This window comes from Grampus griseus (assembly GCF_964374135.1).
Source record: "Grampus griseus genome assembly, chromosome: 17".
NCBI lineage: Eukaryota > Metazoa > Chordata > Mammalia > Artiodactyla > Delphinidae > Grampus > Grampus griseus.
Genome location: NC_139011.1, coordinates 15,480,608 through 15,503,448, shown reverse-complemented (window position 1 = coordinate 15,503,448; position 22,841 = coordinate 15,480,608). Strand labels below are relative to the sequence as shown.

General features: G+C 46.5%; 1 protein-coding gene across 2 annotated transcripts in view; it reads right to left on the bottom strand.

Moving 5' to 3' along the window:
• The window catches only part of ANXA13 (annexin A13), a gene marked incomplete at its 5' end in the record, with an annotated part of 52,233 nt that overhangs the window by 10,834 nt on the left and 18,558 nt on the right, over positions 1-22,841 (bottom strand). For both annotated transcript variants that reach the window (XM_082674424.1, XM_082674423.1), the window contains 7 exons: positions 925-1,026; positions 1,436-1,504; positions 3,102-3,181; positions 3,280-3,313; positions 6,236-6,406; positions 9,461-9,555; positions 21,906-21,981. In XM_082674424.1, coding sequence (XP_082530550.1) covers positions 925-1,026; positions 1,436-1,504; positions 3,102-3,181; positions 3,280-3,313; positions 6,236-6,406; positions 9,461-9,555; positions 21,906-21,981 — 627 coding nt within the window. The remainder of the gene's footprint in view (positions 1-924; positions 1,027-1,435; positions 1,505-3,101; positions 3,182-3,279; positions 3,314-6,235; positions 6,407-9,460; positions 9,556-21,905; positions 21,982-22,841) is intronic.

Genomic DNA, 22,841 nt, shown 5'->3' with positions numbered 1-22,841 from the left:
ACAGTATTCTTGTGAAATTGAAATGAGACACAGGGTACAGATGTCCTTTAAAACCATTCCACAAATATAAAATAGGAGACCAAAACAAAATCTGATATTCCACAAAGGTCTTCTTGCAATTAAAGACTGATTTTCAGGGAAGGATTAACCACTAAGTGCCTTGAAATAGCTAACTCACCTCGTTGACTTAAAATTTTCATTAGATTAAAAAAAATAATTGTATAAAAGTAACTGATAGACATCTTTCCAAGAGTGTATCTCTGAGGTATTATCACATCTGTTTTGGGAGCAGTAGGCACTGTTAGCCCAACTGTCAATTGGAATAATAGTAACAGCAAACATAAGTAAGCTTACCACATGCCAGATACTGTCCTGAGCCTTTTATATTCATCTTATTTAACACCTAAAATAACCCCGTGAGGGTGGGGTGTTGATGTTCACGGTCCCTGTTTTACAAATGAGGATGGTGACATCAGGTCACTTGTTAGTGATAGAACCGGGACTTGAACCTGTACCCTGTGACTCTAGGGCTTTGCTCCTAAACTTGACACTCCCCTGCTTCCCTAGCCTCTGTTGCGAAGCAGGGTTTCCCAGACTCAGCAGTGCTCTGGGGGCCGAATGACTGTTTGTTGTGGGAGGTGCCCTGTGCACTGTGGGCTGTTCAGCAGCATCCCTGGCCTTGACGCTCTAGATGCCAGTAGTGCCGCTTGCCCCAGCGCACCTTGTTGTGACAACCCCACATGTTTCCAGACATTATCCAATATCCCTTGGGGGGTGCAAAATCACCCCGATTGAGAACCACTATTGTAAAAGACACCCCACCCCCTGCCGCCCAGTTCCACATCCCAGAACTCGGCTTCTTTTGGAAATAACTTGAGACTCAGTTTCCGTGCGAACTCCTTGCCTTAGTACTGGATCACTTACAACTTGGTAGGCTTGAAAGGTGGCTCGTAACTGTTTGTGATTCCTCTTGGCCAGGACTTCATTGAAGGTAAGCTCGTCCGTGCCCCAGCGGCCTTCCCCTGCCTAGAGGGCCGGGTGCAAACATTTTGAAAAAGCCTTTTGCAAAAAGACTGAATAAACAGAGCTGTGACCAGGCCTCCCTTACAGGAAACAATAAAATATGCACTGAATCTAAGCCACATTGATCGCTCTGGCACTTTAAACTTCTAACCCACAAGTACACCTCACATATTTATGTTATTTATACCTTCCCTTGTTCCAAAATGGATCTAAGGTGGTTAACCCCAGAATATAAGAATAGAAAAAGCAATTCTTTCAGGTTCATGAAGACCATATATATGAAAAATATTTTAAAGATCATACTTATTTCCCAGGTAATTCCAATTCACATAAAATAAAGTAACAGTTGTTGAAAATAATGTTAATTAAAAAAAAAAAGGATTTGCAGAGACTGGCACATCTGCATACTTACATCGTACAGATCTTTGGCATCCTGACCAGCTAGATCTTTGTCTACATTATCTCCTTCATCGCGATTAGCCTAGAAAAATCAACACATTGTTATTAACTTGAGTTCCTGCTTGACCACAGAAAACAAAAAGGGAAAGTCCTAGAAAAGGGGGTGATTTCAGAGGGGTGGCCTGAAGCTAGACAAAACCTGGCAAAGTGGCAATGCTGCTCTTTGCTGCCATCTTTTGGGCACAACTGATAAACAGAGTAGCTTCTGTGACAACACATTTTTCCTTTTGTTTTGTAGAAACCAGGGTCACTCACAAACCCCACTGACCTCTAAGAAACCTCATGATGTCCCCTAGAATGAGTCTGTTGGGAAGCTATTAGTCTTCCTTCCAAAATATCAAATTTCACTTCTCAGGGTCCCAGCCCTGAAGAGCCCTGAATGTTGGTCATGGAAAGTTTTGGAGGTCTAACCTAAGCCCTTAGTGGCAGGTGGAATTCTAAGATGACCCAGGTTGCCCACACTCTTGTATAATCCCCTTCTTTTGAGTGTGGGTAAGACCTGTGAATATGGTGAGATACCACTCCTGTGATCATATTATGTTTATATGGCAAAGGGGATGTTTATAGATGTAATTAAAATCCCTAATCAGTTATCCTGGGTAGGTCTGACCCAATCATATGAGCTCGTTAAGGTCAGAGATGGAAGAAGTCAGAGACATGAACTCCTGCTGGCCTGGGAGAAACCAAATAGCCATGCTCTGAACTGTCTATGGGGCTACGACAGGGAACTGCAGTTGGCCTCTAGGAGCTGAGTGGTCTCTGGTTGACAGCTAGCAGGAACATAGGGACATCAGTCGTACAACCACAGGGAACCGCAATCTACCAACAGCCAGTGAGCTTGGAAGAGGACCCCAGGCAGCCCTGGCCGACACCTTGATTTCAGCCTGGCGAGACCCCGGCTAACCCGCAACAGGACCCCTGCCCCATGGAAACCGCTAGATCATGGGTCTGCATAGTTGGTTGCTGAGTTTGCAGCAATTTGTTATACAGCAGGAGAACACTTATATACTCTTCGTGCTACGGGTGAAGCCTACTCTGTGTACTCTCTGCTATCAGTCTCTCCACATCGAGAGTAATGAAGCAGAGAAACACACAAAGCTCATAAAGTTGGGTGTGTCAATGAGAGTGCAGATGCCATCTGGCTGGGGGCCGCGGGGGCTGTGTCCTAGCAGGGCCAATTTTTAAAGCCCTGCTTTCCAGGCCAAGCTCCCTGCAGCAGTTCTTACAGGCCTAGACTTGGCGTGAATCCTGGAGGTAAGTTGTGTCATGAAAAGGGCCCTACTTGGGGTCAGATGGGCTGGTTCTTGCTCCTAAGCTGTGTCTTACTGTGTGTACACCTAGAGGTTCCTCACTGGCAAAGTGAGGTGGTGATGCTTAATGAGATAACTCACTAACAAAAAGGGATTGTAAACTGAGGTGGATTGCTATGATGGGAAAAATACCCATTGAATAATTTCACATGAGCTGGGCTGACAGAACACAGGTTGATGATCCCTCAGTAACATTTTTAATAAGAGAAGGAAATGTTTATCATCGAAATTGCCTTTTTCACCATGGTCCCATGCTGCCAAGGGCTGTTTCCCAAGATCATAAGGCAGGTTAGACCTTTTTACTTTTACCTGTAGCAGGGAGACCAGGATTTTTTTTAGGCTTCCACTTGTGTCACCTTTGACATCTGATTCAAGGCTCCTGTCAAATACTTTTGGGGAAGAAGAAAGGAGGAGAGAAAGCAGATTTAGTCTCCCGGAGGTATTTTGGAAGGAACATTCTTTAAAGTCAGAACAAACGGTCACTTACATCTTTGGTAGGCCTCTTTAATGGCGATGATTTCCTAGGAGAGGTAATAAAAAAAAATCAATACTCCAAGGTGGGGTTAATCAATAATATAGGCAGAGACAAGCAAAGGGAAGAGGCAGGAGCTTGTCTCTGGGCACAGGATGCCTTTGTGACTTCCTGCAAAGGGGGTTGTCCCTACAGGTCAAGGTCTAGGCCTAGAGCAAGTCCCCAGCTGTGTGGAGTCCTTTAGCATATGTCATCCTTAGTTAAAAGTGAAAACATTACAGCTCAGCTAACATCTTCTTTCACTACCCCCTCACCCCATCTCACTCTCCCTTCCCCACCCAGGTAGCCAGTGTTAGAAGTTCAGTGCATATTTTCCCTTTACGTTTGTATACATATGTTTGTGCTACTGCAAATATATAGAACTGTTTTGTGTATGTGTTTAAAAAGTGGAATACTGTTCATATTGTTTGTTCTTTGACTTATTTTTTCACTCAGTAATAGGTTTGGGAGGTCCAGCTAGGCTTGTACATTAGTTAGTCACCTAGTGTTTTTCTTAAATGGATACAAAAGGTTCCATCCTACAGTAGGCCCCTGTTTATTTAGCCAGCCTCTGATTGATGGACATTTAGGCTGTGTTCAATTTTTCTCTACTTCAAACAAGGCTGCACTCAGTAAACAATTTGCTGTGTACAGGAGTGCAAGCCTCTCTCCAGGGTGTGTGCCGGGAAGAACTGCTTTACAGGCACACCTTGGAGATACTGTGGGTTTGGTTCCAGACCACCCCTATAAAATGAGTGTCATAATAAAGCGAGTCACACGAATCTTTCGGTTTCCCAGTACACACAAAAGTTATGATTATACTCTACTGTGGTCTGTTAAGTGTGCGATAGCATTATATCTAAAAAACAATGCACATAACTTAATTTAAAAATACTTTATTGCGGGCTTCCCAGGTGGTGCAGTGGTTGAGAGTCCGCCTGCCGATGCAGGGGACACGGGTTCGTGCCCCGGTCCAGCAGGATCCCACCTGCCGCACACCGGCTGGGCCCGTGAGCCATGGCCGCTGAACCTGCGCATCCGGAGCCTGTGCTCCACAACGGGAGAGGCCACAACAGTGAGAGGCCCGTGTACCGCAAAAAAAAAAAAAAAAACTTTATTGCTAAAAATTCTAACCATCACCTGAGCCTTCAGCAAGTCGTCATCTTTCTGCCAATGGAGGGTCTGAAATATTGTGAGAAATACCAAAATATGACACAGAGACAGGAAGTGAGCAAATGCTTTTGGAGAAATGGTGCTGTTAGGCTTGCTTGATGAAGGGTTGCCACAAACATGCTATTTGCAAAATCGCGGTAAAACGAAGCGCAATGAAACAGAGTATGGCTGTATATTGCAATGGCTTGACCCACTTGGGAGCTGCCTCCGTTTACACTTGAACGAGCAGCGTATAAGAGCAGGCATTTCCCTACAGCATCGCTCATAAACTGCTTAAAATGAAAGTCATGGGGCAGTGATGGGGAGAAGGGAGAGGGAGCGATAGAAGATGAGGGCCAGGCCGATGTTGCTTCAGTGGGTGGGAGAGAGGAGGAAGCAGGTGGGGGCCGAACACCTGTGACTCTGCAGCCCCCTCCCGTTTCTCCTCCTTCCAGCCCACTCTCAGGATCTGCCTGAACCCAGGGCCTGCTCTCTCCCTGCTTTTCTTCTTTTTACTGTCAGATCTATTTGATTGAAAAAAAAAAAAGAACCTGTTCATTGTTTGAGACCAGGACCTGAAAGAAATTAGGCTGAGGGTGAACCACGTGTAGGCAAGTGTGATTAGAAAAGTAACGACCAAATTAACCTTCTTGCCAAGGCAGGCTGCCCAAATATTGGCTGCCTGGTCGCTAGGACTTTGGTGCTTCTGGAAAGGATGGGAATATTGAGTAAGGAGAGTTGTGTGGTTGTTGGACTGAATTGATACCGCCCTCCTGTGCTAACCTTCCCTTAAGGCACAATCCTAACCTGAAACTCCCCAAATGGAGGGGTTTTATTATCCTTTGGGAAGAAGAGAAGTCCAGAGATGTTCAGGAAAGGGGTTTGCAGCTGTAGCGTGGAGCCTGGTGGTGCTTCAGGAGACGTGGGTGGACGGCACAGGCTGGGCAGCAGGAACCAGCCCAGGTGGTAGGCACTCGGGGGCTCAAACGGCACTGCAGTGTCAGAGCGCTGGGGCATCTTTCCTCGCCATCTGCTCCAAGTGCTGTTTCTGCTTCCTACCCGGAGGCCTCAAGAGTGTTGGATTTTCCTGGCATTTCCTCGCTGGACCTCCCCATTCTATGTGATGGGTGTTGTGGAAGAGGCAGGGGCTCCCCAGATAATGCCCTGTGGGCCCTCTCTTCTGATGAAGTCCTTGGCCCTTATGGGTTCTGGAACCAAAGATGAATGGGCTTCTGCGAGGGCCTTAACGAACGTCCTTTTCAGCTCCTGAGATGGTGGCATGTGCCCAAGGGACCAGGGGAGGACAGGATAGAGGACACGGAAACCTCTGGGGAAGTGGTGGCGGCCCCGGGGGTGTTCACTGGGACCCCCCCCCCACCCCCCTGCCTTTTCTTGTGCTCTCCGCTAGATGCAGCCATGCTTGGACTGTTGTATTATTTGTGCCAGGAGACCCGCAAAGTCAGGCTGGGAGGGTAAAGTAGAACTTTCCTCCTTCATGTAAAACTGTGCATCTCTTTAGAAAAATGAAAGCTGGATTGACACTGTGCTTCTGGAAGGATCTATCCTGTCAAGCCAGGAGCAGCGACACCAAGAATGACCATCAGAAGATTGGAAGAGGGATCTCTCCAGTGTGAACCAAGTGGACGCGTTTCTGCCCAGACACTTGCTCACCCCGTGGGTGGAACGCAGGGAGGACTTTCCCTTCTGGCTGCTGTAGCCATCTCTGATGGGCATATGGACGCTCCCCTGGGAGTTGGTCCAGGGCTCGGCTGGGACTCACCTTATTGGTTCTCGTGCACAGGACCTCGATGAGCACCACCTCATTCGTGCCCAGGCCCTTCATGGCCTTCTGCAGCTGCCGGGCGGCATACTCGCTGGGGTGTTCCAGAAGGGCCAAGGCTGTCTTCTCGAAGTATCCACTCAGCTCCTTCTTGAGCACCTCCTCCAGGTCCTGTGGGAAGACAGCGAGAGTCTTGTCTGGGAACGTGCTGAGAGCAGAGGGACAGGTGTCTGCTCTCCCCACCGCAGGGCACCTGCTGTGGACACACAGGGCACAGTCTAGACTGGAGCTCTACAGGCATGAGTGACCTGCTGGAGGACAGTCGTCTCCCAAGTGCCCATCCATCTGCTGCCAAGGCTGGCAGAGAGGCAGAGGGAAGATCCCCTGCTCAGGGCTGGGGACCCCAAAGATGAATCAAAGTAACAACCAGCATTTGCAGAATATTTTGGGGTTCAGAGGGCTTCCTCACTGATCCCTAAAACAGCCCTGGCAGGAGAGGTATTGCATTATCCCCATGGACTGAACCTCAATAAGATAAAGGACTCATCTCCAAATACTTGGCTAGAGAAGACTGAAATACAGGTTTGTCATCCCTAGGAGACCAGATCATTCATTGTCCAAGTTGGGATGCTTTTGACAGTGAAAGGGGGGGCACTATTAATAATTGCAGGGGGACAACAGGAATTAACGAGGGACTGTCCTGGGCAAACCTGATATACAGTCACTTTGGCATTTTGTTAAATTCTGAAAGGGACACACGTGGGAAAGAACTCAGGTGGGGGAAGGGAAGTGCATGAAATTCTCACTGGCACCCTGTTTGGGGCAAGCCCCTCCAATCACAGGTGAACCGCCTGCTCCTACTGTCTCCCTCCGACCTGATGGTTTAATGAGAAAAGCGTCAAGAATGGGCGTTCAGTCCAACTAGAGTCATCAATGTCCCAAGTTAAATGCAGGACCTCAGAGCAAGGACCTTCACACAGAGACAGCCCCGTGTGGGTCAGACTGGAAGCCGATAGACCAAATTACAGCATGGGGTGGGCCTGGCTACTCAGCACCATGGCATGATGTCTAACAACACAGTCACATAGCTCTGCGACCTGGGAAATGTGCTTAATTTCACCAACTGTCAGTTTCCTTCTCTGAAAAATGGGAAGAATAATAAGACTTATTTCTTAAGGTTGTTGGGAGAATTAAATAAGACAATCCTTGTAAACACTGAACACAGTGCCTGGCACATTTTCAATGTTCAATAAGTGATGATGATGATTATTTCATGTTGAAAGGAACTTTCAGAGAGAAGGCAAATCAACTTTTTCTCAAATGAACCTCTGAGCTCCGGACCTGGGAGGAAAATCCCAGAAGATTTTTGTCCAAGGTCCTGGGATCTGCAGTCTTAATAGCAGGTTGTGATATTACTGGCTCCATCCCATGGCAGTTGCTGCATCTAACCTGATCTTGTGAAGACAGGCCTTTGGTCAGTACTCTGGTGTGGATCAACCTGAAGACTGGAAATACTTTTCCAAGTCAGATGGGCATTATATAGAACCGTAGAGAAGAGAAATCCCAGCTGGCTGCTCTCGTTCGTCACAAGGTTGAAAACAAATCCTTGTGTGTTTACATTCTGTTCGGACCTAGGAGCCAGCTCAGGATTCTTCGGCTCTAATCCTGGTTTCCTGCTAACTAGCTGTGTCACCTTGGGATACTTATTCTCTTTGGAGCTCAGCTGACTTTAGATTTGATTGTCTCTAATGTCTTCTAGCTTTGTGATATGATTCTCGATCACCTCTTTGGCAGTTCCAGCTGTTTGAAACACAGCTGAGAATTGGAAAGTAAGCAAATGATTGGCAGATGTAGGTGTTGCAGAGTTTTGTGCAACAGAGCCCCTGAGTCCTCACTTTGAACCCATTTACACTTATTTTACACCAAAGCTTAAGATGCCTGTATCTGACTTTCTATATCGGTAGGATATAAGTAGACACAGCACTTGAGAGGATGCTATAGTCAGGCGCGCTGACAAGGATGAAAGTTCAATGTCATTCAATTCAATTAAATGCAGCTGAACTGAAGCTGCACTTATTTTCACCAAGGTCATCAATGAGTGACATTGACAAACCTGATTGTGAAGAGGGAAGCAGAAGAACTACAAAAGCACAGCTGTCTGGACTGTTTAATGTATAGATAAACAGCTCCTCTCATGGCAATGGATTCTTCAGGAGTAGAGGCTGGCCCTGGAGATGGAAGACTTAGATTTGAATGCTGGTTCTTTCTCCTACTAAGTGTGTGGTTTTGCATGAGTCATTTAAACAGATGCGCTCCACTTTTTCTCTCTGTAATGTGGAGACAATCACACCTATCACAGCCTCCCTTTACTGGTAGGTGCCAGCATTACCCTGCTTGATTCTCACAGCAGCCTGAGAAGGGAGGCAAATTACCATTTTCATTTTGTGAGGAGACCAAGGCCTAGAGAGATTGTTGCTTCCCCAGTGACAAATAAGTAAGAAAATCCACCTCTATCTCTATATCTATTTATACATAGAGTTACTGAAACTGTAAAGGATGTATAAATTTGGATTAGAATGCAGCATAATAATTCATATTTATTTGGCAAACTGATAATTCTAATGACATTAAGAAAATGTCAGATCGTGTTCATGCTATATTAATAAAGAAAACAGAAAGCCTAATGCATTATTAAAGATTTCTAAATGTAACACCATCAACAAGAAGAATGAAAGAAAAGATACGCAAAGAAAGAAAAAGGCGTTGATGCTTAACGAAATGGAGGGTTTTTTGGTTTTGGTTTTTTAGTTTTTGTAACAATCACTTATGAAGAATATATCATTCTTGAAGACACCTGAATAAATGAAGAATTCTTACATAAAGACCCACCTGTGAAAACTGGTTTTCAAATCCCTGGCCTATCTATAAGTTAATATGTGGAATTAATCCAAATGAGTGGGGAAAAAAGACTGAGGAATCAACTTAAAAAGAAGTCAATTGGAAAAATAATGAGTTAACCAGTATTGATTTTACAGGCTGTTAACAAGGCCATTTCAGTTTTTCTGAAGTCAATTAAAGTTTTAAATGGTTGTTTCATTTTGTTTCTCTTGGGCTAATTCAATAAAGCTTTAAGGATAGTCCTCACTGTCTTGGGAACATAAAAGAAGCAGAAGAGACAGTCAAGACCAAGGCCGTGCGCACACGGCCGAGGACCCTCGGCGTCACCTTGCCATACGTTGTCTTGTACTTTTGTTTTATTTGTTGCCTCTCATTCGATGTCCTGCTTGATAGGATTTGAATGATGGTGGCTTCATCAGTTCCTGAAGTGCAGGAGAAAGAGGCAAAATCACAATGAGCAAGAAACAAGATGGACGTTTATTTTAGTCAATCTGGGGAAGCCAGGGTGGTGGTCACAGGCTTTGGTGGAACCTAGGTGGACCCTTTGGCTTTAATATCTTATGCTGAGAACTGTATTCTTTTCACTCACTTGACAAATATCCACTGAGGCCTTACACTGCCTGAAGCACAACGCTAGGCATTGTAGCGGAAAGAGGAACGAATATGGTCTATTCCTTAATTTCACTCCTTGGCATAAACGCAAGAGAAATGAAAACTTATGTCTACACAAAACTTGTATTCAGATGTTCATAGCAGCATCATTCATAATAGTCAAAATGTGCAAACCACCTGAATGTCCATCAGTGGACAATGGATAATTAAAAGGTGCTATATCCATACAGTGGAATATTACTTGGCCAGAAAAAGGAATGAAGTACTGACACATTCTACAGTATGAATGGGATGGACCTTAAACACATTTTGCTAAGTGAAAGAAGCCAATCACAGAAGACCACATATTATGATTCCATTCATATGGAAGTCCGGAATAGGGAAATCTATAGAGACAGAAAGTAGAATAGTGGCTGGGGAGGGGGTGGGCAGAGGTGTGATAGCTAAAGTGTAGGAGGTTTCTTTTTAAAGTGATGAAAATGTTCTAAATTGTGGTGATGGCTTCATATTTCTGTGAATACATTAAAAACAACTGAATTGAACACTTTAAATGGGTGAATTGTATGGTGCGTGACTTATACCTCAAAAAAACTGTAAAAAAAAAAAATATGGTATGTTCCTTGGTCTGCAGGTACTTAAAATGGAGTGGAAGAGATTAAGATATAGACCCAGGGCTTCCCTGGTGGCGCAATGGTTGAGAGCCCGCCTGCCGATGCAGGGGACACGGGTTCATGCCCCGGTCTGGGAAGATCCCACATGCCGCGGAGTGGCTGGGCCCATGAGCCATGGCCGCTGAGCCTGCGCGTCTGGAGCCTGTGCTCCGCAGTGGGAGAGGCTGCAACAGTGAGAGGCCCGCGTACCGCAAAAAAAAAAAAAAAAAAAGATATAGACCCAAATTGCTATAGTATCAAGCCCAACCATAAACTTGTTAATCTCAGGAGAGAAGTCCTAATTGGGAGCATGTGGGGCAGTTCCCCTTTAAACTCTTTTGAATCACACTCTTCCTAAAACGATTTTTTCCCTGATGTTCATAGTAATACTTGTTCATTGTAGGTATTTGATCAGCACTGAAATGATAATGACTAAGAAAGAAGGGGAGTGTATCATTTTTTGAACCTGGAGACAGGATTGGAAAGATGACCCAGGTGTTGCAGGTGTGAGGGTGAGAAAGACTATTTGATCAGCGAACCCTGAATTCAGTTTCTTCGGACTCGATTCAAATCCCTTAAACCCTATGACATCAGGCAAATAATTAGCCTCACCAAGCCTCAGTTTTCCCACCTATAAGATGGGGGTGATAATAGACACGGCTATTGTGAGAATGAAATCCAAGTAGGGGTCCATGGTTGCCCTGAGGTGCACATGGGTACTGGGACACCGGGGAGCATACATGACCAAGTGCCCCAGGGCTGCCTCAGATCCAGGCAAGACTTGTGCTGAGGCCACTGTCCCTGGGCTGTCACCCCAGTGACTGAGCTGGAAGGAGCATCAGAAGCCTTCTGGCTCAAACTCGTATTTACAGAGGAGGAAACTGAGGCACAGCTCAGACCCTCTTCTTAGTTCCCGCATGTACATTACTGTTCGGCAGTATTGGAATTTGTCGACTGTTCTCTGCTTGAGTGCTTTGCCTCTGTCCTCCGTTCCTCCCTTCAGCCCCTCGACCATCTCCCTCTCAGCATCCTTCATCAGCCCTTCTTCTACCTGCCCTCTACACTCAGCTGCCAGGTCTCCTTGCTAATTGCCATCACTCCCCCCACCCCAACCCGTGACCATTGCCCTTTGGCTGATGAATCCTAAACTAGCACCTCCAGCCCTTACCCTTCCTGAGTTTAGATCTTATTTCCAGCTGCCTGTGGCCAGCTTCCCATGGAGATCCCAAGGCCTTTCAATTCCCCACGGAGCTAAAGCAGAGCTCATCCCGTCTATCCTTGAATCCACTCCCCACCCCGTTAATTTCATCTCAGTGTGTGGCATCATCTGAATTAGAAAATCCAAAGTCCCTTTTGAGGGCCCACCTTCCGTTTCTTTTATTTTCCGACACCGCCACGCCCATCTGTCTCAGCTACGAGATGACTCCGCCCTCTTCATTCCCCCTGCCCCTGCGTAACAGGCCTGCTGGTTTTCATCCTCCCTGACACCAGGCTCTGGTCTCTGCAGCCTACCTTCCACACTGCCGTCAGAATCATCATCTGGAAGTACGCGTGTGCTCATTTCACTCCCTAATTTTAAAACCTCTAGTGATGCTTCATGATTTCCAGAACTAAATCATTGTTCCTTAGTGTGACATTGAGACTTCCTGAAGCACGGTCTCAAACTGCTCTTCTAGACCCATCTCTGCACACAAACGCACCCAGCCTCACTCACCTCACCAGAGCCACATTTGTCGGTAGGTCAGGCACTTTCAGAAATCCTGAAACATTACGTTTCTGCTCCCGCCGTTCCTCTAAAGAGCATTGCTTATATATCTCTAGAGTCACTGCATGTTAGGTAAGCTTTCATCAGATTATATATATATAATATATACATAAGATTGCATGTATGTGACATTCTAAGCTTGGTACCTAGGCCATAGGGAGTGGTCACTGAAAGGTAGTGTGTACTATTAGGTGCCACGTACTGCCGTCTTCCTTGGGTGAGTGGGGCTGTTGGGTCCGTCTTGCCTGTCAGATCTGCTCTTCTAGGGTGTGGTACTATGCATACCACTGAAGGAATGAAAGATCATTTTAGGACCGTTTAAGGTTTTAATAGTTATGTGTTTTTGTGAAATGCATACTGGATTTCAAAGACTTGGTGTAAAAAAAGGATGTAGAATATCTCAATAATTTTTTTAAATTTTTTAAAAATTATTTGTTTTATTGATTTATTTTTGGCTGCATTGGATCATTGTTGCGGTGCGCAGGCTTCTCATTGCGGTGGCTTCTCTTGTAGACCACGGGCTCTAGGCACGCAGGTTTCAGTAGTTGTGGCTGGAGGGCTCTAGAGCGTAGGATCGGTAGTTGTGGCGCACGGGCTTAGTTGCTCTGTGGCATGTGGGATCTTCCCGGACCAGGGCTTGAAGCCGTGTCCCCTGCATTGGCAGGCGGATTCTCAACCACTGCGCCACCAGGGAAGCACTGTCTCAATAATTTTTATACTGATTACATGTTAATGTCTTTAGTTAAACAAAATATATTATTAAAATTAATTTCACTTGTTTCTTTTTACTTTTAAAAAATGTGGCTTCTGGAAATTTGGAAATTCCATGTGTGGCTTGCATTATGTTTCTTTTGGGCAGTGCTGCTCCAAGTCTCACTTTTACTCTCTGGTAGAAGGAAGTTATGACAATCTGATCGCATAGGGGCTGTGAGAGGATGAGACAGAGACTCTAAAAATTCGTATCTAGACAATAGTAAAGCTCTGTTCGAATATTATCACTTTGTCCATCCTGGCACTGGCAGACCTCCCATCTGACTCCTCTCTTGTAACCTGGCTGTTGCAGGACACCTACTATTATGTGTTAAATTGTGTCTCCCCCAAATACATTGAAGTCCTAACCCCCAGTACCTTAGAGTGTGACCTTATTTGGAAATAGGTCACATTCTAAGGTATGTAAGTAATCGAGTGAAAATGAAATCATTAGGGTGGGACCTAATCCAATATAACTGGTGTCTTTATAAAAAGTGTCAATTTGGGCACAGAGAGAGACTCACACAGAGGGAGATGGTGTGAAGGGACACAGGAGAACTCCGTGTGAGTTCGGAGGATTGGAGTGGTGCATCTACAAGCCAGGGAACGCCTGCGGCTACCAGAAGCTAGAAGAGAGGCCTAGAATGGTCCTTCCCTAGCACCTTGCGGGAGGATGGCCTGCTGGCTTCTTGGTTTCAGACTCCTGGCCTCCGGAATTGAGAGACAATAAATGTCTGTTTAAAGACACCCAGTGTGTGGTACTTTGTTATGGCAGCCCTAGGAAGCCAGTCCATCCACTGTCCTCAGCAGTATCTCAAGACTTCAAGAAAGGAATTAAAAAAACCCTCTTCACAGCCCAAAGTCTGGAGATTTCCTACATTAGCCTGTTCCTGGCCCTCCTCTCAATGTCTGCTGCCTGTAAATAGCACACTTGGCAATTTTTCAGTGGAATTGAATTGGTTGGACTTGTACGTTAGCTCCTGTTCCGCTGAGAGATCAGGATCCTGAAGGAACAAAACACGGGGCAGATGCATTTTGATAGACGGGTTGGGAACAGGAGAAATCTGGGTCAAGGTTGCGGGAAGGGCTGAAGGGGGACCTGGCTGGAGATGCGGAAGGGAAGAAAAAGGGGTGTTGCCAAAGACTTCAAGCGTTTGACTCTGGCCCCAGCCCTCAATGCCATGTTTGGAAAGCCAGTGCTGGGACTTAGAAAGACTGCTCTGACCCAGGGGTGAGAGAGCTGTGCGCTGCTCCTAGGACAGCCACCAGCTCTGTGTCTGTGGACTGTTCACCTAGTCTCAAGGACTAGTTCCACCTTTACGGTTCTGGGAAGATCTAGCTCTCTGATTCCAGTTGGAGAAACAGAAAATTCTAGGATGAGTTCACTTGCAAAAATAGTCAGCATTCGTTGCCTGCCTCATTCCGGCTCACTTCCAGCACTTACTTCTGTCCTTCCTCTTCATTTCCTCCTGTAACCTCACCTGCGTACTGTGTATCCAGTTACTTCCTCTGTGACATTGTTTCTTTTTAACCAGGGGAGTGCCAGAAATCTCACCTCAAAAGGGATTTCTTTTTCTCATAAAAAATCTCTAGGGCTTCCCTGGTGGCGCAGTGGTTGAGAGTCCGCCTGCCAATGCGGGGGACGCGGGTTCGTGCCCCGGTCCAGGAGGATCCCACGTGCCGTGGAGCGGCTGGGCCCGTGGGCCATGGCCGCTGAGCCTGCGCGTCCGGGGCCTGTGCTCCGCAACGGGAGAGGCCACAGCGGTGAGAGGCTCGCGTACCGCAAAAAAAAAAAAAAATAAAATAAATCTCTGAATCCAGTCCCCCAACTTTTTTTTTTCTCACATGGGCTGCTCTAGCCCAGGTCTAGGGCCTCCGCATCTCAGACCTTTACCCTTACAGTTGTCATCTCTGGAAGGAGGTTTCCTGCCTCCCAGGTGGCCCATTCGCTGTATTATGCCAGCCAGGAATGGAGGGGTGCGGGTGCTCACCCCTGGCTCTCTCTTTCCCCTCGCCCCACATCTAATTTGTCACCACAAAGACCTCACCATTCACCTCCTTGGTAGCCCTGAGACCCACCCATCGCTCTCCATCCTCACCTCTGTCGTATCATTCACCAGAGCTGATCCCCAGATGGTGTTCCTGTCTTACTCTCACCTTTTCCAATCAGCATTCACAGTCTCCAGAGTGGCCTTTCTGTGGAGCAGATCAGCCTGAACCTTTCCACCTAGGCTCCTTCAAATCCAGAATAACAGCCTGGGCTCTTGCCTCTGCCTGCAACGTCTTTAGGTTCGGCCCTCACCTTTATTCCCATTCTTCTTTCAGGACTCAACTCGCTGGACTTTTCTGGGACACCTGCCGGTGTCCCTCACATTACCTGTCCTCCTCCTCTGTCCTGTCTCTGCCACCCGACACTGCAAGTCCCACGGGGGCAGGGGGCTTTGCTCATTGCAATATCCAGAGAAGGCTCTCAGTATTCATCAGACTTGACCTGCTGAGTGAACGAATGTGGAGTTGCATGCATGGAGAAGTTTGCACTGCATTATGATGGAGCTGGTCTCTGCATGGTTGTAAGCTGTGTGTGCTACTCACGTGGCCTGCACGTAGCAGGGACCAATAGGAAATCCTCTACTCTGTCGCTATAGTCAACCCATATCTGCATAATTCAGGAAAATTGAGCTAAAATTTTTAAAATAAGGTTTTTTAGACTTTCCTTCCTGAGTGTTTTTTTTAAAAGGAGAGCAGAAAGCAAAGCAGTCTGGGGATGTCCCAGCAGCAGCCGGGAGGTGGGGGAGAGCCTGGAAATGACTAGATTTCTCTTGAGCCCTTTGAGTCCGGGTATCAGGTTTATCCAGGGAGCTGTTCCCACTACCCGACCGAGAAGCGATTTACCGAACAGTGACCTCATTTTACATTTCACAGTATGTGTGTCATATAAGCAGTCTGTGCAGTGGAACGATTTCCTGTAAACATTTACAATGATTTGAGGCACTAGGGCCAGTCCCCAGTGGTTCTGGGAAAGACTTTTTAAAAAAAATGAGAAAAGAAGGAACCTCAGCTCTGACTGTTCATCTGACGCAGTAATTACACAGTAGAGGTCAGAACTGGGTGACCGTCAACCCCGGGAGTGCTGCAGGGCCTCCTGGCTTTGGCTCGTCCAGCCATTTTCTGGGAACACCCCGAGCTGAGTTTCAGCAGGGTGGGGACCTCTGGGTTTGAAGTTCCCTCCCCGATACCCCTGGGAATCTGGTGCCTAATGAGTGAGCCTCTTCCCAGCAGGCCCCAAAGCCAGCCACAGCCGTCTCTGCCCATAGCAGCTCCATAGCAGCTTTTCCCTCTAAGCCCCTGTTTTTGTGTTTCTCGGAGGGAGAATGACAAACATCCTCTTACATTTCAGAGAGGATAATAGGGGCTTCCCTGGTGGCGCAGTGGTTGAGAGTCCGCCTGCCGACGCAGGGGACACGGGTTCGTGCCCCGGTCCGGGAAGATCCCACGTGCCGCGGAGCGGCTGGGCCCGTGAGCCATGGCCGCTGAGCCTGTGCGTCCGGAGCCCGTGCTCCGCAACGGGAGAGGCCACAACAGTGAGAGGCCCGCGTACCGAGGAAAAAAAAAAAAAAGAGAGAGAGGATAATGAATGTTGGGGTCCACACACTATCCACACGTCATCTTCAGAAGGACCTTGCTGGGATGGGGGCAACAGGGTGGGCATGGAGCCCTGAGAGGAACGCCTGACAGTGTCAGCGTCGGGGGTTCTGGGTTAACCAAGACCCAGACCAAGCAGATACTTAGGAGCCAGGAAAGCAGGGGCACCAAAGAAACCACAAACAAGGAAATTGTCAGTTTTACGATATTTGTAAGAATCAAATGTTATTTTATGGTACAGCATTCTTATTACTTTGACTTGCACAGGTGGGTGAACGGCTGAGGAGTGCACATGAACGTTTTGAGGCGTAGGACCTCTGACCTCACTCTACCTGATACAGTGGATGCATGTGGCTGTTGAGGACTCAAAGCGTGGCTGGTCAGGTTGAAATGCTCTGCAAGTGTAGAATACATACGGTCTTTTGGAGACTTAATTCAAAAAACGGGACGTCAAGTATCTCATGAATAACTTTGATATTAACTATCTGTTGAAATGATATTTTTGGTACAGTATTGAGTTAGCTAAAGTATAATTAATTTCACCAGCATTTTAAAAAAAAATTGGCTTCTCAAAAATTAAAAATAGGGACTTCCCTGGTAGTCCAGTGGTTAAGACTCTGAGCTTCCAATGCAGGGGGTGTGGGTATGATCCCTGGTCGGGGAACAAAGATCCCACGTGCCTCGTGGCCAAAAAAAAAAGCGGTTTGAGAGAGGTCTGTTTAAAAAAATATTAAAAGTGACCTGTATGCCTCACCTTGGTGGCTGTTGGACAGCATGGCCCTAGACATTTAAATCCAGACCTTGCAGGGCTGGTATAGCAACAAGATCTTGCAGACGAATTTTGCCAATGGTACGATTCTGCTTGGGCTTGCTCTTATTAGTAGAGGTGGGAATTCTAGACCTTCATCCAAATGATATCTTTTCGAGATGGCCCTAGGTTGCAACCACCCTACCCTCATCTCATATCTTTTTGACCTTGGGCAAGTATTTAACCTCTGAGCCTCGGCATTCTCATCTGTTGTCATTATAGTACAACTTTACAGGGTTGTTGGTAGGGTTACACCAGGTGATGTGCGTGTGGTACCCAGCACAGAGCTTGGCACCTAGAAGGGGCTCTTCAACAGTCACCAGCACGAGAATGGCCTCGCCTTGTGGCCGCACCCACAGGAGGGGGTGGAGTGCACGGCATGGCTGGCATTCAGTAGGTGCCCCATCTGTGCTTGGCGAACTAAACTAGTGTGGTGGCTGAGAGCTTGGGGATTTGTCATAAACCACAGCTGACTCATTCCCACACCCACTTCAGCTCCTGTCTCCAGCCCACATCCAGATGCCAGGCCGTCACTCGAGAGGCAGCAGGGAGACACCTGTGAGGCTGGCTCAGCTGCTCAGCACAGCTCAGAACTATAAACATCCTGACACTTGCAGGCAAACGAACCTCCCAACAGCTGTTGTCCGAATACAGGATTAGCCAGGATGTGCGCAAGGACCAGCTCCTCTCTGCTGAGCTTTCCTCTGATGCCCCCAAACCAAGCAACCTGCTTGTCATCCTTCATTTCCAGTCCCACCCCACCCATTTATTCAACAATACTTACTCTGGAGAAATCCCTTCTACCACTTTCCTACCAGATTGTCTCCCACCCCAGCTCCTTTGGGACTTCAGCATTTCTTGGGCAAGGCAGACTGTTCTATAGTTAGATAGTTCCTTATACAGAAGCAAAAGATGTCTTCCTAGAACTTCCGCTGTGGATCCCAGTTCTTTTCTCTGGAGTCACACAAAGAGTTTATGGCCATCTTTATTCTACCACAGTACCCATTCCTAGGAAAGTAGATCTGCACTAATGTACCTCTAAGTAAAAATCTGGCACTTGTCTTCATAAAACATTACGCCAAGTGAAAGAAGCCAGACGCAAGAGGCCACCTATTGTATAATTCCAGGTGCATGAAACGCCCAGAATAGGCAACTCCATAGAGACAGAAAGTGGACCAGTGATTGACTGGACCTGAAGGGAGGATAAAGCGGGAGTGGCTGTGAATCTATGTGGGGTTTCTTTTAGGTGATGAAAATGTTCTGGAATTAGAGGTGATGATTACACAATCCTGTGAATATACTAAACGCCACTAAATTATACGCCGTCAGAGGGTGGATTTTATGCTAGGTGAATTACAGCATGATAAGGAAAAGGAAAATTTAATACAACAGCCTGTGGACTGAGATGGCTCCTACCAGCCATGTCTTCTCAGCCCTGTCCCACCCGCTGCCTCTGTGCTTCAGGCAATGATAGGAATTGGTTCCATCCCAGTGTTCACCACTTACGGGGTTGTGGCTTTGGTCTGCTTAACTTGTCACAGCCTCTTTCCTCATCTGAAAAGTGGATTTTTGTGAGAATAACTTAATGAGATTTTGTATATAAAGTGCTTGGCTCAATGCCTAGAATATTAAAAGTTCCCCAGTAGATGTAAGAAAATAAAGTTGAGGAAATTAGTCAACCTTGCCCCTTGGTCCCTCTATCTTTTTTCTCCCAAGGTAATGCCCCCCTCAAATGCCCTCACTTTCTTGTTCTTCTGGAACCCCTGATCAGCAAACCCGGGGTCAACCTAACATCCATTTCCCCTGTCCTCCCTTCAGGCTGCAGGAGAAAATCACAGAGCCGTGTGGGCTGAGCCAACGTGAAATCGTGGTCTCTCTAGGCAACGGAGACCTCACAGGGGACCAGCAGTCATTTCCTGGTCATCTCTACTCAACGTCTATGCCAAAGCACCACTCACACCTCATACCACATCGTCAAACCCAACACTTTGAGCAGATAACCTCGCCTCCCACCTTACTGAGCAATGTCACATTGCCCGGCCAGAGCTCCTTCAACGTTCTTCCCCTGTTACCCCCACGAATGTATCAATTCCAGCTCTCAGTCGCACCTCCTCTTTCCATTCAAGGTCAATCCTGATGTCTGTGTTTTGAATTTCCCCCTCCTCCAGGCTTTCTAAAATCTTGTTTTTGTCAGCAACCCCCTTTCCCTCCTGTATTTACAAGCTCTCCCTTTCAGTGGACTCCCTCTTTATGTGTCTAGTCTCCCGTCACCTCAACATTCTGTCAGCTGTGAGCCTCTCTCTTCTCTGATGGGATAGAACCTCATCCCCATTCTCACCCCAGTGAAGGGCAATGAGCCTTCTACTTCCAGCTGTCCGCTGAGAACCACTGTGGCAGAGATGGTCAATTTATTCTTAGCTGTAAAATCCAGCTCTCACTCTTCATCTTACTTGACCTCAGGGTGGATAGGGTTTTATACTGGTTCCCACTCCTTTCTTCTGGGAACTCTCTTTTCCCTTTGGAGACTTCTGGAGAACACATTCTCTCCTGTTTCCCATCTTGTCTCTTTGGCCACTCCTTCCCGGTCTTACTTTTACATTTGCTTTAAATGCTGGGATTTCCTGCATCTCTCCTCTCTTTACACAGACTTCCTGGGTGAGCACATCCTCACCCATAGCTTCAACCACCACCCACGTGTTGGTGTCTCCCAAGTCGACCGTCTCTGCCCACATCTCTCTCCCGGGCTCTAGACATATTTCTACTAACGAGGATCATTCCACTGGATTTTCTCAGACACTTGAATTCAACATGTCTAAAGTAAGACTTACACGCTCACCAGCACACTGGGGGCTCCTTTTATACTCCTTTTCTTGATGAATGATAACACCTATCTCGTTCCCTGAGACAGAAACCTGGGGGTTCTTTCTGACTTCTCACTTTACCTCGCACGCCGACTGGTCTGTGACCAACCCCTGTGATGTCTGACCATTAATGCCTCAAATCTTTTCCTTCTTGTCTGTACTCACTGCCCAGCAGCCTCATCATCTGTCCCCTGGTCACCTCCGAACTTGTCCCCCTATCTCCCTTCCCACCGTCCTCCCGTCAACTCTCTATGTTGCTTTCCAGATGAATTCTTGCTTGATTCCACCTTGTTTCAGAATAAAGTGCAGGTCCCTAAACATGTCACACGTGACCCTCCAGAAGGTGCTTAATAAGTGTTTGTTGCTTTGTTGAGTGAATGTGAGATGTGTGTTAAAGAGCTCTGAAGGCCCCCATGGAGATGAAAGCTGCCCTAAGCTAGGAAGGTCATCAGCTGGTGGTCAAGAGCAGGAAATTAACTCCTGCCTGGGCTTAATGCTGGCCTGAGCACTTACTCACTAGATGTGTGAGTCTGGACAAGTCATTTAGCCCCTCTGAGCCTCACTTTAACCATCTGGAAAATTAGGATTAAATGAGGTTTGCTACTGTCAAATGAAGTAATGCATGCAAAATGTATGGCAAAAGAGTTCAATAAACATTACCTATTATTGTAAAGCTGCCTTTTCTGTACAGTTCCAGAACTTAAGATACCATTGAAGACAGGTAAGTTTGTTCTTTGGCCTTCTCCTTTTTCTTCTCTTATTCAGTAGGGCTCCCAGCATGAGAAGTCGATACTGGCCACCTCCGCCTTCTTTTCCACTCAAGAGCTAGTTTCCAAATTATCACCCAAACTCCATACTCCATTGTCAAACCCACGTCTTTAGCAGATAACTTTGCCTCACACTCATGGAGCCATGTCCCATTACTAGGTATGACTGCCTTCAGCCTTCTCCTCTTACAACACCCATGAATGTATCTATTTCTGCACTCAGTCTTCCCTCCCTCCCCTCCGCCCTCCCACTCAAGGTAAATCCTTCTATCTGAGCTTCAAATTCCACCTTCTTCCAAGCTTCTGGGACTAGAACCTTGTTTTATCAGTGACTTCCTTGGGTTCCAGAGCCTCTTTTCATGGCCCTAGCCCTAGACGCTCCCTCCCTCATCTCACCTTGTTCCTGGGTTTACCTGACTCCTGATCTCTTGCTTAGTCTCCCATCCTTGGCCATGCACTTAGGCCTGGATGTAAATAGTTGCTCCAGTGTTGCCTCTTGATTCTCAACCTCGGCCACAGTTTCATCTCCACTTGCTCTGCTCGTAGATACAGCTTCCAGGTCCCTAATCCAGTTCTCATCAGCCCTGATTCCCTACCGACTCCCATAAAAGGCATCAGCGGGTTTAGATGACGTTAGAATTGTATGAATGACACTTCTCATGAAGTTTCCCTCAACTCAAGTTCAAATTAAATGTCATAATATTAAATTTCTAGCTATTATGTTGAATCCTGACAAGTAATAGGACCTGCTTATAACTTTGGGAACTTTTATAAAGGGAACCTTAAAAGTGATCAGCTTAGCTTGGAAGATACGAGATAAGTGGGAGGTCATCTTCCTAAGATCGTGGGAAAGTTGGACATGAGATCAAGTTTAATCAACTTCAGTAGTAAATTAGCAAACAAAGTATCTTTCATACCCATTCCTTTGCAGGCTTTGTTCAGCTTTTTGGCATCTCGATCAGCATCAAAACCCTGAAGAACTTTCGCTTTGGCCTGGAAAAAAATAATTGAAAAGGTTGAGTGGACAATATAGGCATTTAATAATTATCTCTGGCTGAAGTTGGCAGCTAACGGGAAGACCAAGCAGTCATCCAAACGAGGGACCAGCCGCCGCTTTACACATGGGTACATGTGGAAATCAGCTGGGGAAACTCTGGCCCCAGAGAGATGGCTGGTGCTCCCTGGAGCCAGCCAGACTTGGATGACCACGGAGAATGGCCCCCTCTGATTGTCAAGGACAATCAGCCCGGCCAGCTCGGGGAGAAGTGATTTTCATATTAACCCCACCTTTGTGTGTCTGTCTCTGAAACAGAGAGTAATACAGTGGACCAATGTCCTGGAATGCTGGTTTTCAACCTTCGCCACGAGACACAATATGTCTAGAGAATAGGTGTTCTTGGCCAGAAGCTGAGGATTCTAGGATCTTATTACAGATCCATTTGACAATCTGGGCTAAAAGCTTTACCATTCACACAATGAGAGACATAATATTTAGTTTGCCAGAGATAAACCTATGGACCAGCAATAGCAGAGTTATTGGTTTTTACCGCTCCTTGGGGAGAAAAAGTTCTGTATATATACTAATGTTTCCCATACTTCAGTCATTGGCATAATACATGCACTGAATGTCCACAGCTATCTATGTCTACATTATTATTATTTGCTTATTATTTTTCTTTCAATTGACCTACTTTGTTTTCGCTTAAAGTTATTTTTCAAAAAGAAACTTTCTATTAGCACTGAAGTGGAAAACCAGTGTTGCTTGCCTAAACAAAAGGTAAGTATAAAAATCAATGCATGGCTATTAAAAATTTACAAGATGTGGGCTTCCCTGGTGGCGCAGTGGTTGAGAG